Source organism: Rhinatrema bivittatum, chromosome 4 (assembly GCF_901001135.1).
Source record: "Rhinatrema bivittatum chromosome 4, aRhiBiv1.1, whole genome shotgun sequence".
Taxonomy (NCBI): domain Eukaryota; kingdom Metazoa; phylum Chordata; class Amphibia; order Gymnophiona; family Rhinatrematidae; genus Rhinatrema; species Rhinatrema bivittatum.
In genome coordinates, this window is record NC_042618.1 from 411,882,934 (window position 1) to 411,901,806 (window position 18,873).

Consider the following 18,873-nt stretch of genomic DNA (forward strand, 5'->3'; position numbering starts at 1 on the left):
TACAGATGGTGCTGGCAAATTATTTGACATGGACTCGGGATTAGTGTTTTGAGTTTCCGGTGGGAGCTGGAGAATAGCGAAGAAAGCGGGGATACAAGGGCTCCTTTATTCCTCATTGCTTCTGCTTAGTTTCTTATTTCTCTCCCGTTTCTCAGCCTCTAGGTCTGGTTTTTTTTTTTTTTTTACCTAAGCATCCCCCACTCCCATGCGCATCTTTCTCACACTCTCTTATTTAAACTTTATTTGCTTGTGGGTTGTTTTTTTTTTCAGGTATTTCTGAAGTCTACATTCAGCTGGACCTAGAGGCTGAATTTCACTTCACTCACCTCATCATGACCTTTAAGGTAAATTTAATATCATCCCCCCCCCCCTGGAAAAGTGTTCATGTTTTCCGTAATGTTGCTTGTGGGCGGGGGCATAATGAGGCTCTTAATCCTTGTCTGGGGAAGATGGGGCATGGGCTCTCTCAGCATGTAGAGTTACACCCCATATGCAGTGTGCCTTAGGATTCAGCCACTCATCATTGCATAAAATTATTTCATCTTACTGTTTAATCAAAGCTCTTTTATTTACACTCTAATGTGTTGGGTTTTTTTTTATCTCACATACTCTCTCTTTTACATTTCTCTTGCTGTTTCTTCTTCCATCTCTCTCTGTTTTGACTTTTCTTCTTCCCTCATGATCCCTTGTCACCTCAGACCTTCAGACCCTCGGCCATGTTAGTGGAACGCTCGTCTGATTTCGGGCGCACCTGGAAGGTGTACCGATACTTTGCCAACAACTGTGCCGCTGTCTTCCCCACTGTGTCCCGCCTTCCCCTGCGCAAAGTGGACGATGTCATCTGTGAGTCCCGCTACTCTGACATTGAGCCATCGACCGAGGGAGAGGTAAGGAGCTGAGATAAACTGGAATAAAATAAAGTAATCGAGGAAGGTAAATTGAGTGATCCACAAGAGGTACCAAAGTGACTGGACATATTTTTGCAGTCAGAAAAAGCTCAAATACAAGAGTTTCAGTGTGTGCAGGGAATTCATGCCAGGTTTTACCAGCAGCTTACGGTTTTTACCTACTACAGCTCCCTAAACTGAGGGAAAGGTCGGTATGACGGCCACAGCACATTTCACTCTCTCCAGCCTTATGGCTGGAGAGAGTGAAATGGCTAGTGGGAAGAGGAGTAAAGTGACTACCTCCCCCCCCCCCCCCCCAGGACTTTTATGGATGGCACAAAAATTGTACAAAATTGTAAAAATTTACTAGAGGTAACTGGCACCTTTTGCCAAGGTACTAAGTAGACTGGTGGGGTGCAAGGTTAAGGTATGTGAGAACTTTTAGATTGCATTATTTTACGGGTGATATCATCAGAGCAAGGATATGCTCTGTGGGGGAAAAGGTTTTAACGTGGGAAACTTAAGCAGAAGATGAGCCAGCCTTCACCTAACAGGAACATAAGAACATGCCATACTGGGTCCTGCCATACTGGGTCCATCAAGCCCAGCATCCTGTTTCCAACAGTGGCCAATCCAGGATACAAGTACCTGGCAAGTACCCAAAAACTAAGTCTATCCCATGCTACTGTTGCTAGTAATAGCAGTGGCTATTCCCTAAGTAAACTTGATTAATAGCAGTTAATGGACTTCTCCTCCAAGAACTTACCCAAACCTTTTTAAAACCCAGCTACACTAACTGTACTAACCAAATCCTCTGGCAACAAATTCCAGAGCTTAACACACTAGGGCAGTGTTTCCCAATCCTTTCCTGGAAGCATACCTAGCCAGTCGGGTTTTCAGGATATCTGAAATGAATATGTATGAGATAGATTTGCATACACTAGGTGTCCAATGTATGCAAATCTAGCTCATGCATATTCATTGTGGAAATCCTGAAAACCTCTTTGGTTAGGTGTGCCTCCAGGGCAGGTTTGGGGAATTGCGCTGTTAGAAAATTCTCGGTGTTATGAAGTTAGGCTTTATTATTGATTTTGTAAAGTTAGGCAATAGGTATCCCTGGATGCGAGAATGCCAACGAAGGAAGAATAAATGCTCAGAGCATCTGGGCTTGTCTCCCAAGGATGCATTTTGATTCATTGCCCAGAAGACACCCATCGTGTCAGAGCTTTGACAAAAAAGGATCAGAGAAAAAGTGCACCACCACATCAAAGAAACACACTAGGTCTGGTCAAGCTAAATACCCGTTTTGAATATCGGGCTTATAAAGATTTTGAGGTGTTGGATAAAAAATACTTGTTGAAAGATCGTAAGTATATATGTTATGTTGCTTATTGCCAATCAATTCTTAATTCTTTGTTTTCCAGTATAATAAAATTGTTAAATCCTTTATTACCTGATCCTTTATTGCAGAGGTTTTCCGGACTTAACATCCATACACAGGATGCTTTCCTTTTTTTATCCCTGCTTTCCCTCCCTTCCCATGGGCTACTGGTTGGGTGGGTAATACTTGACCACCCTAAACCTGGCAGGAAAGAGGACTTTTCAGGTGTGCCCGGAAACATCCATGGATCCCTTCTTACCTTGACTCCCTCAGCCCGGGACACCCAAGGCGGGAGGTTCTCCACCCTGAGGCAGTTTATATGTGGCAGAGGGCCACGGGAGGCTCATTTTTGGTTTATTTCATTCAGAATGGAAATAACCTCATTTGTGGCATTTGCTTAAAATAATTGCACATCCCTAACAACTAATTCCTGCATCTGCTTTTGGATCAAAGGATCCATGAGTTAAATGGAAGGAAAAGAAAAACTCTGGCTTGGCACACACAAGCAACATAACTATAATAACAACAACTGTGTGAAAAATCAGCACAGAGTACCGCAGCAACAACAACAACTGACCACAGACCAAACTGGACACCGGCATCCTATTTGCTTTGCTTCTGGCCAAAGTTAGGAAATCAGCTGGTTTGGATGAGGTGTACTGCCTGTTCATCATGGTAGCTAGGCGTAAAAAGAGTCTAATTTTTGTACTTTGTCTATGTAGGTTATAACAAGAGCACTGATTGGTCTCTCCTGTGTCTATCTCCCATACACACTTCCTGATAATCACATTAGTGGCTGTAACAACACAACATGGGAATAAAACATTAACCCCTTTATGGCTAGTGTAAATTGATTGCATGCCTTTATATAGTAAGCATAGAGTTTTGATAGGTTGTGATATCTTTTAATGGACCTACAAAAGAGATGTGAAGGAGGGACCCTTGTGGTCTTGAAAACTCATGTACTACATCTTTTCTGTTGGACATTTTCTTATCATAACTTAAAAAAAACTCAATTTTTGTCCAGGACCAATGCAGGTACTATCCCTCTGCCCTGCATTAAGTCCTAGTGCTTGAAATGTTACTGAAAAAACCTATTGGGGCCTAATGCAAGGTGAGATCTAGGTGCTTTGTATTCTGGAAGATGGAAATGATGCTGCAAAGCCAGGTGGTCAATATAATGATGTCTCTAGTTTGTGCAGGGGCACAATATACCTTATCTCTCGTGCTTTGTATCGTAGGTGATCTACAGAGTTCTGGATCCAGCTATCACAATCCGTGATCCATACAGCTTGCAAATTCAAAGTAGGTTTCCTCCTTTAAATTTTGATGAATACAGTTAACAATAGGGATGTGCATTCATTTAAAACAAAAGTCTAAAACGTGATGAATAACGCTAATTAATTTCATTCGGTGGGGAGGGGGCCCGAACCAAATTGCCCCCCCCCCAAATGAAACGAACCGTATTCGTTCGTTTCATTTTAAACTAATGATTGGGTAATGATTTGGGCCTAGACCCAGACCCAGGCCCAGGCCTCTTCAGCTCCTCTTCTTTCTTTGGCTCTTCAGTGCCTAATGATGGTGTCCTTTGGGATGAATGTGCCTCCGGGTTGGGTCGCAGCGTTGGGCCTGGGCTTGGGCTTGGGCTCCGGCCTAGCCCGAGGCACAGGTGTTGGGACCTGGCCTCTGGATTGGAGGCTGGGGGAATCCTGGCCCCAGTATTTTTCTGGGAGGGTGGGTGGGAGGCTTCAACTGGTTTTTTATTATTGCTTGATTTTTTTTTTCACACAAATGAAATGAATCAAGTAATCCACGAACTGAAATTCGTGGGGGGAAAAAAAATCTCCTGAAAAAGAACTGAATAACAAAAATGAATTTTTTCCTCCTGCACATCCCTAGTTAACAGTTTCTCTCTGTAACTGTCAAATCCCTTCCATCCTTGCCTATCTCACCAAGCAAATCCATGAACTGAGAAATGATTCATGCATCACTTGCGTTGTTCATCAGAAAAATGCTTAAGTTCCCTGCTGAGATGTTGGCGTTTTGTCAAGCAGGCTTACATGAGATGTTTAACTAGAGTGGCTGAAGCACCTCTGAATCTGCAGGAGCTGTGGTGCTGTGTACCCCAATGTCAAAGAGGACCGCCCTCTACTACAAGACTAGGAGCAGAGCAGGAGGTCCAGAAGAGAAACGTCATTGAGAAAGTTTAGGTTTGAGCTGTTCGTGGCAGCTTTCAAAGGAGGTCTGTGTTCTCAGGAAAGGATTTCCCTTTAAACTAAGTCAGAATCCTGCGGCAGACCTGCTGCCTTCAAGGGCAGTATTTGTAAAGATTTTGGTTATTGGTAAAGTGTGTGCAATTTCTTTATAAATAGAACCTACAAAGCTTGAAACATTATAGGATGTTCTATTTGTAGAAAGCATTTAACCTTAGAGTCATCAGTTGAAATTAAACCAATTAACCTTTGAGAGCTCTGTATTTGAAGACCTTGAAAAAAGCTTTTCCTATGACCTGATTTGTTTGAAAGGGTGTGTGCTTATTAACTTCATTTACATTGTGAAAACATCAGAAAATAGTGTGAGCCCCAACTAGCAGGGCACATAAAAAATGACTGCTCTCATCATGGTCAGATTTCTTTCTAATTAAAGGGAGAACTATTTCTGTACAGTATGACAGTTCTATAAAAGGTCCCTGATGGATGTTGCTGACTTAACCCTGGGTTCCCATGGAGATGTTTTACCTCATTCCTAGATATGGCAACCTCCCTTTTTCTGGGGTGGTCGCACTGGGTGTTGTAGATGGCAACCATCCAGGCGAGCAGAATCCCCTGGTGTATTTAAAGTCCACTTTGCACTTGTGATATGTTCTCAGCAGCTCGGTTTGTAGGGATCTGGAAATGTTCCCAGGGTACTTGGAAACTTTCTGCTTGCTGCTGAGGGGAATTCTAAGCCCTGCAGAAGACAGAGCCGAATGTGGTTTGCGAGAGCTGGAGCAATTGGGATCAAAGAGTCATGAAAGTGAAAGCCATTCAGATAAGAGCATGACTGTAAGTGGAACAGAGGGTTAGAGAAAGTTGTGTGGAATGAACCGCAGTAAAGGCTTGGAATCTCCAGAGAAACAAGCGAGCAGCCAACAAACTCATCACAATTCTGGTTATGTCCTAAAGCAGACATAAGAAGGCCAGAAAATGTAAATGAACGTGTTGACTTGATAGCTACGGACTTGAAAGTCTCACATGATAGTTTGTCATGGTAAAAAATTAAGTTGCCAGGAGCTTCAAATAATTAAAACATCTCTCAATATATTGCAACATCATAGGTATATTGCATATCATGGATTAATAATAAGCTTAATAAAATCCTTAGTAATATCCCAGTGTTCCCAGCAGATTATAAAATGACTTCAAAATTTAAAAGCCTCGTCTTCTGTCAATGAACTGTAGTCTCCAGAATTGAATGAATCCCCCAGAAATATATATCGGAGCAGATTAAGCAGGACTTCCAGAAATAAAGTATTGCTCTCTAAAATCAGTATTTATATTGGAGGAAGGAGAGAAGAAGGGAGAGACCTATAAAACAAGAAGGGAAAGAAGGATTGGAGGGATGAAAAGGAAATGTAAGAAACTTTGAGTACAGGAGAGAAAAGAAGGTATCCAGTGAACCGGACATATTGAATGAACTAGGAAACATGAAGCCGAGATTCTATAGGAAGAACCAAGTTGGAGTGGTGAACCGGGGTATGTTGGACTGAACCTACTTGTCTTTCATCTCCATGGCAGACAAAAGTTTGTTACGACCCTCTGCCTACAGTATTATGGCACCTGAAAGGAGCTCTGTCTATGGTACATAAAGACCATGGATCTCATGGATTTTGTTTTTGAAATTTTAAAGATGTAGTTTACAATCTTCAGTGGAGAAGGGCTTCCAGTTCTACTACAAAATCACAGTCATTTCCCTGTAAATCACAGACATTCACAGAAAACCACATATAAAAGCATCTGTGGTTTTTATAAAGGAAAATGTAAAGAGGTTTGCTTTTGTCAGAGGAGGGTGGAAGTACGTGCTGAACTGTTGAGTTTTGGATTCTTTTTTTTTCGCTGTGTGCACAAGAAGCAATGGTACACCTGGATTGCCCTGCTCTTGCCGCTCACATAGAATATGCCTTTCTCTGTTCCTTCCCTCCTACCCTTGTCCTTCGGTTTTCAGATCTTCTCCGAATCACCAATCTGCGTGTGAACTTCACTAAACTGCACACACTGGGAGACAACTTGCTGGATTCGCGAATGGAGATCAAGGAGAAATACTACTATGCCGTCTATGAGATGGTGGTACGTGGCAACTGCTTCTGCTACGGCCATGCCTCTGAGTGTGCACCCATCCAAGGCCTGAAGCGGGACATTGAAGGCATGGTAAGTTCCACAGTGCCAGGTCTTACTACATGTATTCTCTCTCTCTCTCCACCGATCCCTGCTTGTCCCTTCTCATTTTATTCTTGTTTCTCTTTGCCACTCATATTTCTTTGGCACTATTCTTCTTTTCTATTTCTTTCACTCTCTCTCTCTCATACATCACCCTGTTTTTCTCTCTTTCTCTTTTTGTGTGCAAAAAGTACATTTTTCACTGTGTGAATAATCGTGTAAGGATGGGCTAGTGTTTGTCTTGTTGCAAACTCTTTTAACAGAAGAATTAATGCAGTTTTTTTGTGTAGGGGTGCTGAAAATCTGATTAGAGCCAGCAAACAAATTGTAGGTGATACCTTTAATTCTACGTATTCAATTAGACTAACACAGCAACTACTTAGAAACACGACGATAGAAAAAGACCATATGGCCCATCCAGTCTGCTCCTCCATCCAATTAATTTGGCATTATAATTCTCATCACCTATCACTTGCATTGCACAGCATGGAGCAATAGAGTACTATGATGTCTTGAAGAAATGAGGGTCTCTGGGCATGTGCAAGTTAGGGGGCTGGGGAGTAAAGTCAGTGGACCTCAGGAAGAGGGTTGGGGGGACACTGGTGAGTGACAACTATTCCTGGAGAGGCCAAACATCCAGCAGATTGATGATTTTAAGGTTCTCTGCCAGCTTCCCTTCAATAAAACGGGTCAGTTGGGAATACTAAATTAATCTCACTGTGGACTTCCTCATTAACCAGAGCTGAGAATCCCTGTTCTAGATTCATCTGCAATAGGGCTTCCACATGGTTGTGTTAGCTCAATCAGTGTATTCATTTGAAAGGATCTGTCGTGCCAGTACTAATATTGTAGCAGAGCTCAGTGTTCTAATGACCGTCAGCAAGATACAACCCTGGGAGATGTTGAAGCTGGCGCCCCTTTAAAATTCATGAGAGAATAGGCTGAGCAGAGAGGGAAAGACCCTGTCATTTTTGTCTTTCCCTTATCAGTTTCTCCGTGTAACTCGCCCATTGTAGGTACACGGGAGATGCGTGTGCAAACACAACACCGATGGACTCAACTGTGAGAAGTGCGACGGTTTCTTTAATGATGTGCCCTGGAGGCCTGCCGAAGGACGCAGAAGCAACGCATGCAAAAGTGAGTTGCGATACTTCTTAATGCTGCTGTGGGTTCAGGGGTATTGTCAGTAAAACGGGTGTTCACCCAAAAAGGGAGAGAGAACGCCAGAGGTTCTGACGTGACAAGAGGTGTAGAGCTGTGGCCAGTGATGCCGTGATCTCTACCCACAGCAGGCGTTCTGGGAAACCAGCGGTACTAGTAGTAGAGGAGAGATTTCCGGTGTGGTTTGCAATTTCTCCAGTATTGGCTGAAGCTCAAAATACTCTCTGCAAGGAGGAGCTACATAGGAAGAAGTGAGGCAGAAAGCAAACTCTAAGGCTAGTGGCACAGAGTCTGGGCAGAACCTGCATACTGTACATCAGAGGCCCCAAAATTCCCATGAGGTTTTGGTTTTTTTGTGCCTTCGGACATTTTTTTTTTAAATTTCAATGTATTTTTTTATTTATTTAATATTCCGCTTTTTCGGGCATTTCAAAGCGGATTACATTCAGGTACTATTGGTCCAATAGAAACTGTGCACTCAGACCCATTTTCTCTCTGTTGTCCTTTTTTCTTTCTTTTTCCTTGTATTTTCTTTTAACTGGAACTATCCTCCAACTTCTAGTGACCATAAAATAATTTTGAGAGAAGAGAAATGATCTCTCAGAAACAATGGATAGCATTGAGCCCCTCGGGGATGGAGGTGGCAGGACTGACAGTGGGACCCTCTCACTTTTCCATAGAAGAGTCCTGCCCCTTTGTGGATGGAAGTGAAAGGGTCACTCATCTCTTTCTTGAAAACTGCTAGTTTTCTCGTAAATTGCGGTGCAAGATCCCCTCCTGTGAGCTAGCTCTTAAATCTTTCATGGAAGAAGATTCTACAGCCATCTCCCTCCATTGCACATTAAGAAATGCCTTAGTGGCAGTGAGCAGGGCGAATCCCGTTGTCAAAAAAACGTCGCTTCGTGGCTCTTAACAGTACAGGGCACCGGCTGCAATGCTAGGCAATGATTGTTCACATTTTCTCTCAGAATGCAACTGCAACAACCATTCGCGGAAGTGCCACTTCGACATGGCGGTGTACTTGTCCACGGGGAACGCGAGTGGTGGTGTCTGCGATGAATGCTTACACAATACGATGGGTCGCAACTGTGAGCTCTGCAAACCATTCTTCTTCAAAGATCCCAGCAAGGACATCCGGGACCCTGGGGTATGCAGAGGTGAGATCAGAGAGAGACACACAACTAAATGGAGGGTGAGTGAGAAAGAAACAGGGCACAGAACAAGACTGAGGCAACAGGCGACACTAGAAATATATTCTCTGGCATGACAGAGGAGTAGGAAAGTTGGGAGTTAATGTGAACAGGAAAAGGTGAGACCAGTATTATGGTAGCTGGTAGGTGTCTCCTCACCTACAGATGCATTACTTGCTCTTATCACATTCAAGCCGATACAGTAAATTTCGCAGGAGAGCGGGCAAGTGCCCGCTCTCCCGGCGCGCTCACAGGCCACTCTCCTGTGCACGCGATTCACTAAAACAAATTATTCAAATTAGGGCCTGTGGTAAAAAGAGGCACTAGGGACACTAGTGCGTCCCTAGCGCCTCTTTTTTGACAGGAGCGGCGGCTGTCAGCGAGTTTGACAGCCGACGCTCAATTTTGCCGACGTCGGTTCTCAAACCCGCTGACAGCCACGGGTTCAGAAATCGGACGCCGGCAAAATTGAGCGTCCGGTTTTCAACCCGCGAGCTGTGGGCCGATTTAAAAATTTTTTTTTTTAATTAATTTTTAACTTTTGAAACCTCCCACTTAATATCGCCATGATATTAAGTTGGAGGGTGTACAGAAAAGCAGTTTTTACTGCTTTTCTGTACACTTTCCCGGTGCCGGCAGAAATAACGCCTACCTTTGGGTAGGCGCTAATTTCTGAAAGTAAAATGTGTGGCTTGTCTGCGCATTTTACTTACTGAATCACATGGGAATAACTAATAGGGCCATCAACATGCATTTGTATGTTGCGGGCGCTATTAGTTTCGGGGGGTTGGACATTTGTTTTCGACGTGCTATTACCCCTTACTGAATGAGGGGTAAAGCTAGCGCGTCGAAAACGTGCATCCAAACGTGTGCCTGTATCGGCCTGATTGTCTGAAATCTTTATATTGAGCTGGGTAGGAAAGGAGTGGAAAGGAGTTATTTTAAATTTAACTGGCTATCTAATGAAGTTTGCCAAAGATTTATGCTGACTTTTCCTAAAAATTTACAAACAATAAAAAGTCTCTCTAGATGCATTGATATTGAATTTTCTGATGGACCTGGAAGGAAAGAGTGCCCGCTGGTGCAGCCAGGTCTCATGCAGTGCAGACTCAGTGCAGGGACCTGACACCCCCTTCCACTTCAGGAATAAATTCCTTTTCTATCTTTCCTCAGCCTGTGACTGTGACCCTCGTGGCTCCCTGGCCGGAGGACTCTGCGATGCCCTGGATGACCCAGTATTGGGTCTGATTGCTGGGCAGTGCCGTTGTAAGGACTATGCAGAAGGCCCACGCTGTGACAAGTGTAAAGCCGGCTTCTTTGGACTCAGTGCAGACAATCCCCAGGGATGTCGGAGTGAGTATCTCGCTTGCGCCAGTGAACACTCTGTGCTTTCCTTGCCAGACAGATGATCAGGTATTTGCTTTGACAGCTCCAGAATGATAAAGGACCCTCAGCCTTACTATACCAGTACCAGGCACTCCTTTGCCAGTTCGCTATAGGGGACGGTGTAAGGAGAACGCAGCACTATACCTTTTTTCACCCTAAAAACCTAGCGACTACAACGAACATATTTTAGAAACTTGTACATAGCCTTTTTATTCTCTCCTTCCAATGTTTATTCCCCTCCCCCAATTATGCTGCTCCCAGTTGAATTTATCCAACCATTTTCCAGGTTATTGTTGTTTTTTCTTTTCCTTATTTTATTGTTCATTGTAAAGGCCATGCCTAAGTGATACTCATGCTATCATTGTTCTAAGTTATTTGTAAACCGATACGATGTGCAAACGGTTGTCGGTATATAAAATCTTTAAAATAAATAAATATACTAAATACATAAACAGCAATCAACTAAGAACCATGCTCCTTATCCAAGATCTGCTTCATGGAATGAGCTATTACTGCCACAGTTGTAGTCAGCAGGCGCCACAGAAGGAATTTTGCGATGGTGCTGGCTGGGGGAGGGGGGGGGGGGGGAGAGATTTCACAGCTGCCCGAGCACATGGCTGAATTCAACAAGATGTGCCAAAGACCAAAGGGATAGGAATGCCATCTGAAGGGAGCATTACACAGCCTCTCTCCTCTGGAACCACTTTAGGAAAACTGTGAAAAGCGATGGACATTGGACAGTGCTCTCTTTCTCAAAAAAAAAAAAAAAAAAAAGGTGCCAGCAGGATGCATGAGTTTTTTGGGGTTTTTTTGAGGGACCAAAGGACAAATCAAGCAGGTGGAGGGAAAAGGTACTGGTACTCAGACCCAGCAAATATCTCTTGATAAAAAAAACCCTGGCAGTGGTTACGGGAAACTCACAGGAGCTGCAATGGAGGACTCCAGAAGAACTCTTAGCAGGATTCACTGGACTATGAGTCTTCTGCCTCAGTGCAATCACGGTGTCTGCACATGATAAGTTTCCTCCTAAGCTGAACATTCCCTCTGTGCCCATCTCACTTTTCTTTTTTTCTTTCCTGCAACAGGATGCCAGTGTGAGCCTCGAGGCACAGTGTCAGATGGCGCTCAGTGTGATCCGGTCACTGGAGACTGCTTCTGTAAACGGCTGGTGACTGGACCCAGCTGTAACCAGTGCCTGGTGAGCGCCGAACGCGTCTAACCCGAAAGTGCACTGCATTGTTAGGGGAGATATTATTTCATTAAGATTTCAATTAATAATATATTATTACTGGGGAATTCATATTCTTCCTTTGACTTCTTGGGTTACTTTTTTACTATATTGTTTTGTCAGCATATTCTTCATCATGTCCAAGCGCGCAGAGTAGTTTATCTTGTTTCTTTATTACCCACAAATCCAAAAAAGGATCAGTGCAGTTCATTGACAAAATACTAAAATCCCCTTTTCATTACTTGGAATCTCTTTTAGCTCTTTTTGTAAACAGTGGCAGCACCTACCCAGTCATCCATTCTCTATCCTCTCACCTGCAGGCCAATTCTGTAAGGTCCGCGAGAAAATGGATGCTCGTTGTTGAGCGCTCACTCTCCCAACACGCGCCCAGCCACCTCTCCTGGGCAGGTGATCCTGTATTGAATTGAGGGGTCGCGCTAAAAGGAGGCCCTGGGGACGATTATGCACCCCTAGCGCCTCCTTGGCCCAGGAGAGGAGCTGCTGTCAGCAGGTTCAGAAAACCGACGCTCAATTTTACGAGTCTTGGTTTTCTGAACCCGCTGACAGCCATGGGTTAGGAAAACAGATGCCGGTAAAATTGAGCGTCCGTTTTTCTAACCTGACCAGCTGGCACTTTTTTTTTTTTTTTTTTTTTAATTAAAAAATTTTTTATTTTTTTTATTTTTTAACATTTTTGGTTCCTTTAACTTAATATTGCTAGGATATTAAGTCAGAGGGTGTACAGAAAATCACATTTTTTTTTCAGTATCCCGGGTGAATAGCTAATAGCCCCATCAACATGCATTTGCATGTGATGAGCGCTATTAGTTTCGGGGGGAGGGGGTTGGCCATGCATTTTTGACATGCTAAACTGCTTACTGTTTAAGGGGAAGTGGACGCTCGTCAAAAACGCGTGTCCAACTATGGGGAAAACAATACGTTCAGCTGAGAGCACTTTATAGTATCGGCCTGCTAAAGTACTAAATGTAGCCACCACCCAAGCCTGCATTCACCTCAAACCCTTCCCCTGTCCCCTCCTCTAACCTCTGCCCACATCCTAGACTGCCAGGCTCTGAGATTCATGCTTTAATCTCTTCCAGTATCCTGTGCTTCCTGGTACTGACAAAAGACCCCCTTCCTTTGCTCTTCTCCAGACATGGACTATGCCCACCTCTTCATTCTGCAACTTCAGGTTATACAGAGCTGAAGCTAGAACAAATCTGTTTTAAGCAGGTCAAAAATGTAAACTAGGGCTGCGTTTCCATGCTTGTCTGCAATTTCAAACACCGTTGTAGATTTCTTTAGCAGATGTTTTCCAAGACTACATTTGCAAAGATGTACGCTTGAAGGGCTTGGGGGAAAGACTTCTGGAGACAAAACTAAGCTTGACAAGGAAGTTTCAGCACAATATTTAAACCAAACCATTCAGGTGTTTTGTTCAGGCTGCAGGCACCAGCTCTCACAGCTGCTGGGCCTTCCATCACCACTCACTAGTAGGATCCCCCACAAGCATGGGGGTCTCGGGGAGAGTCTTAGCCTGTTTGGAAAGGCTATAATTATCCAGCAGTTGACAGGTGGGTCTCAAAAACAGAAACATTTTTTTAAAGCACAAACACATTTTATATCAAAATTAGTATGGTACGCTTTTAACTTAAAAAGAACCACACGCATAGATAAATACAGTGCAGAAAACGTAAATCAAGTTTTAATCTTTTAATCTGTGCCTTTCCCTTGGCATGCTCCTGGTCCTTTATGGGTAAGACTTCAGGGGCTGTGCTCTCTGTCACAGCAGCTGGTACAGCTCTGCCTGGAGGGAAGGATCCGGAAAGTTCCACTGAATTAAATTTGGAGGTTAATAGCTCCCACAGCTTTGACAAGACTTATAATGCTATTATCTAAGCAACAATTTTAACCTGAAAGAGCTATCAAAATCTAAAATGTGCCACAAAATATATCAGCTACTGGCTTGATTAATGGTATTGTGTTTTGACTCAACAGCTATTGCATTTAAAACATTCAAAAGTTGCCCCTGGGTCTCAGTTTTGGCCCCCAAACAATGAGCCTGGCAGGTCCTCTGGCAGCTCTTTCAGTGGTCAGTTAGGCAAAGAACGAAGTCCCATTGTGGTTGTGACTTGATTGCCTTGGACATGGTCACCAGGGTGATGTGGAGAAATCTAAAAGGTCTTTTGCCATTTCACACAACTGGTACCAATGGTAGGGTGTAGAGTTTCATGAAAAAGCTGTGAGTATAGGATTGGTGGGATATAGGATCTGACTTTTTACGCACCTGCCTTGCCAAAGATGTACATGCATGGGATTGATTGAGTGATCCTCCCGTTTCATGATCTCTTTTCCTGATATATAACCTTAAGTTGGACATTTTTGGGTGCCTGGAAGAGCTGAGTTTGAAAGATGGCCTTCCTAGAGCCTCTTACCCAAAAATGGAATGAGAAACTATTGGACTTAGTTTTCTTTTGTGTGCTATGTTGGCACGCCTTTTTGGATGCCATAGTTGCCTATATTCTCCTAGTACATTCAATATGGTTTACACGAGCAAGAAGAGATGCTAATGTGCTTTGGGTTCCCTGTTCAGTTGGAACTGGGCACTGTTGGGCTAAAGCGCACTGAGCCTTCTTTCATAACTACCCAGTGATTTTCCCCTATTTAATAATATCTCATCCCAATTTACTTTATACCAGTTATTGTCACAATAGCTTTCAGATGGGGTCCATGCACCAAGGCTCCTCTGGAATGCTGCAATCATGGGTCTAAGTTGGGCTAACAGGTGTTGCCATTGCAAGACGACTGGGACTTCCTCCCTAGGGGGTGTGAACAGAAGCTTCCAGCTTGATGAGTGGAAGACCTGACCTGGGAATCGAGCACAGGTCCTCCGCATGGTAATGTGCTGCTTCTAGGTCACCAAGCCAGCCCCCAAATATGCTTCTATGAGACAGGTCATTATTACCTCTATGATATGTGAGCAAAATAACTGTGGAGTCCTCTTTCCTCATTCTCATGGCCCTAACCTACATCCCCTTTAGATAATGTATTCTGTATTGCATATAAAATGTAAATGCATGCTACTCTAGGAGGGGTGGAGTGGACAGGGAAGCCTCCAAGATGCAGAAAGCAGAGAAGTATCATTTGTATTGAGATTGGCCCTCCTTTATGGTGCAGTGATGCTGATAAGGGTTGGAAGGCATAGAAAAATGTACAGTATTCATGAAGGGGTTTTTATACCCATGACCTCTATATACATGTGAAACCTACCTAACTCATGTATAACAAACTCGGTAATTTCTTTCTAAATATAAAAGTGTTTCCCAGCTAGAAATGAAACACAAGAAAAAGTCCTTTAATCCAGCACTCAACCAACCAGAAAGTTCAACTAACTGACATCTAGCAGCAGGGCCTTTTATTTTTACTGCTGCCAAGAAGATTTAAGTAGAATGCCAATTAACATTAGGGATCACAGTAACTTTTCTCTGTTCTGCTTTGTGCGCTTTCCACTCCTGCATCACAGCCTCCCCTTCTGTTTGCTGCAGGATACTGCTTGGGGCAGAAAGCAGGGGGGGCCTCGGATAACCAGCATGTTCGATTAACCACCATGTACTATTCCCCATGCATGCCAGATAATGCAGCTTTTGCTATACTTCTGTTTGCTTTTCATTAAACGTTTCCTCTATGGATTGCAATGTGTGGACCATACAAGTGATTTTGACCATATTAAAATGAAGCAGTATGGTGAATGGAGTACGTTCAAGCATTTTTGGCTTCCAAATTCCACAACACATGGAGCTGTTTTATTTTAGCATTGAATACAATTATTTTTATCGCTAAATACTGTGAAAATCATTTGGCTATAAGTTCTTCCAGGGGTTAAATGCAGGTGAATCAAGCCCATACTGTAGTAAATATGGCAGCATATTAATGGCAAAATCTGACTTAGCAAGATCATTCTGCCCAATAGAAAGCCTCACCAAGGGTTTCTTGTCCCCTCTGATCTTGCTAGTATTTATCTTAAAATATCAGTAATAATATTCTTATTTTTTCTTGCCTTTCAGCCAGAGCATTGGGCTCTAAGTCATGATCTCCACGGCTGCCGCTCTTGTGATTGTGACGTTGGAGGAGCATGGGATAACCAGTAAGTTCAGCTTACATGAATGAGTGCATCACTGATCCTACACTTGATAACCAATACAAAATCACTCAAGTACGGTGGCCTAGAAAATCCAGGTAGGGTCAGACCCAGGTGGACCCAGAAGTCCAGTTGTGTTCTATTCCTCCAGGATTCAATCTGCCTGACTAAAGCGGTCTGCATGCACTCTGCTGTTCTCTTTCTTACAATGGTAGCAAAAAGGTCCTGTACTTTTTATGACACAGGGCGTCTCTGTTTTCAGCTTGTTTTCCATTCTACTGCATTTTGAATAGATTTTCTGTCAGTCCTGTGCTGGTCATTGCTCTTTCTCCATCTCACCAGGTGCGCCACAGAGACTGGCCAGTGCCGATGCCGCAGTCACATGGTTGGCAGACAGTGTAGTCAAGTGAAGTCTGGCTACTATCGCATCAGCTTGGACCACTACACCTATGAAGCAGAGTCTGCTCTGCTTCGGCAGGTAAAGAGAGAATGTGCAAGCCAAGAGGTTAAGTTAGAAGAAAATAGATGTTAAAGTGCATAAAGGAAAACAAGCCCGGGCTCACCTATACGAATCATGCTCAAAGAGACAGCCTGAAAAGGTCAAATGTACATCACAATAGCCCGTCTGTTAGAGGGCTAGTTCTTGCCTACATAGGCTAAAGTGTGCAGGTAGATTTACTATCGGACTTTATCCAGAATTTTCAAAGCAAATGTATGCACATAAATCTGCTTTGAAACTTCGTGGGTGTGTGCAGAGCTCTGCGTGGCACAAAGTTACAGTTGCTCGAGAGGAATGTGTAGATTTACACTGATACTTTCAAAAATCAAAAGTATGCAGGTAAATCCTAATCCTGCTCCCTGGAATGCCTATTTAATATGCATGTAAATGTACTTGCAAAATCAGATTCTGAGAGTCCTTTTATATGCGTTCCTATTGGAACTATTTTCAGAGAGCCAAGTGCCGTTGCAAATTACTCCTTTAATGTGCACCCTGAGCTGTGAAAAGGCATGAGCAAGCTTACAATGTGATGACAGTGGAGGAATAATAAAAAGGGATAAATAAATAAACAACATAGAAATTACAACAAAAATTGTTGTTTCAATTTTTGTTCCCAGTCTAAAATGACATATGTTTAATTTTATGTAAAAGCTTGCTAACACACAATGAAACACCCCTGGACTCCTCCCATATCTTCATAAATCCTTGGTGGCCAGTGGGGCCTGAAGTGCTTGGTAGGCCCTGGGCCTGCCAACCCCATTTTCAAAAATGGTACCAGCAAGCCGCCTGAAGGAGTAAGAGGATAATCGGCAATCATGATGCAGTACACTTCTCCTACTACTGTTCATGGTCTTATGCGCTTGTACTGGAAGCCTAGATGATGGCTATTTTTAAACATTTTGGATGAAGAGGGTGAGGCTGTTTTTAATTGCCCATCAAGGGCTTTAGAGTTTGAAATAAATGAAGTCTTTGGAGAATCAAACAGAATATGGTAATAATTTATACTCAGTATGGTTTTGGCTGACAGCTGGGAGTACAGACCTCTTGAGCTTCTCCTTTGAAAGACATTTTCTTCTTGAGATTCATTCAGGTTATAGACACTTAAATTAAATAGTCTGACTGTTGACCTCTGGGAATCACCAACAGCTAATTTGGTTTCGTTTTAATCTTTTAATGTTTTTTCATGCCCACAACAGGGTTGCACTCTGGTGGAGAGGGAATACCCCATAGGTCGCCCTGCCACTTGGACTGGACCTGGGTTTGTCAGGGTCCTTGAAGGTGGAATTATGGAATTAAAGATCAGTAATGTACCTTTTTCCATGGAGTATGATGTTATCATTCGCTACGAACCTCAGGTAAAACCCAGAAAGATGGTAGAATCACATATATTTCCAAGCATGAGTTTTATCACAGGGGAAAAGTTTTAGGTTCTTTTACAACATGATCACTACTGACTTTTTTTTGGTACAAGATTACTTTGCTGCTCTCAGTCTGATGCACACTTACAACTAAGTTGTTCCTATTCTGAGCATATATTCCCATGGAAAAGATCACCATTTTTAGGGATGTGCATTCAGATAATCCGAATGTGAAAGCATGATGCAGAATTGATTTTTGGTTCAGTTCTTTGCAACCGAACCGAAACAAAACATCTACTCGTCCAAAAAATGTCAGAAAATTTTCAGATCATTTCTTTCAGCAAATAGCACGTGCTGTTTGCTGACATGAATGATCGGAATATCCCTAAATCCTCCTTTCCCCTCCCCCTGAAATGGAATCAGCTGGAAATATACTGGAAATAAATTGGCCTGAACAGGGCTGAAGTTTGTTTTCCCTGCACACTTGCTGTTGGTATATTTACAAATGCTTGAGGCCACATTGGTTCAGTTCCTGAAAGAAACTGACTTGGGTATTATTGTATGTACAGACCCAAGTTAAATAACTCCATGCACATGGTTTCAAGCCTCTGTACAGGATCCTGCTCCTCTTTCACAAAAAGTTAATTTGCCAGCGTGGAAGGAAGCTGTGGAAACTTGAAAATATGCACCAAAGGTTACTCATTACATTGGTCCATATAAAACTGAAAGCTGCCTTGTAAATTTTATTATAAATGTACTATAGTAGCATTTTTCTGAATATTATTCCTTCTTCTTATTAGTTTCCTAAGAAATGGGAAGAGGTGAGAGTATCTGTAATTCGACCAGGACCCATTCCAACCAGCAGCCCATGTGGTAACACGATTCCGGCAGATGACAAAATGACAGTGTCCTTGACCCCTGGCTCCAGGTGAGTAGTCCCTTTTATCCACACTTTAAAGCTGTTCTAAGAAAGAGGCAAAAAGCCAACCATAGGAGGAGAAACTGTTGGAGAAAAGTGGTGGTCACAGAAAACCAAGAAATGTAATAATATGAAAAGGGTTAAAAAACACTAAGGGGTGAAATCTCAAACATTTACGTGTGTAAAATTAAACATATACGTGCATAAGTAACTTATACTGATGCATATGTTATTTTAAAAACATTAAAGGGACATGCGTATTTTCGGTATGATGTGCACATTTACATGCAAAATTAAGGGCTGTGTAGGGA

The 18,873-nt window shown here is 42.9% G+C and overlaps 1 protein-coding gene across 3 annotated transcripts in view; it reads left to right on the forward strand.

Annotated features, from left to right (window-relative positions):
* LOC115091195 (laminin subunit beta-2-like) overlaps nucleotides 1-18,873 on the forward strand; it is a 90,657-nt gene that overhangs the window by 28,566 nt on the left and 43,218 nt on the right. For all 3 annotated transcript variants that reach the window (XM_029601223.1, XM_029601225.1, XM_029601224.1), the window contains exons 5-16: nucleotides 271-344; nucleotides 699-887; nucleotides 3,510-3,573; nucleotides 6,472-6,674; nucleotides 7,700-7,820; nucleotides 8,813-9,001; nucleotides 10,208-10,387; nucleotides 11,506-11,618; nucleotides 15,713-15,792; nucleotides 16,129-16,264; nucleotides 17,482-17,640; nucleotides 18,444-18,571. In XM_029601223.1, coding sequence (XP_029457083.1) covers nucleotides 271-344; nucleotides 699-887; nucleotides 3,510-3,573; nucleotides 6,472-6,674; nucleotides 7,700-7,820; nucleotides 8,813-9,001; nucleotides 10,208-10,387; nucleotides 11,506-11,618; nucleotides 15,713-15,792; nucleotides 16,129-16,264; nucleotides 17,482-17,640; nucleotides 18,444-18,571 — 1,636 coding nt within the window. The remainder of the gene's footprint in view (nucleotides 1-270; nucleotides 345-698; nucleotides 888-3,509; nucleotides 3,574-6,471; nucleotides 6,675-7,699; nucleotides 7,821-8,812; nucleotides 9,002-10,207; nucleotides 10,388-11,505; nucleotides 11,619-15,712; nucleotides 15,793-16,128; nucleotides 16,265-17,481; nucleotides 17,641-18,443; nucleotides 18,572-18,873) is intronic.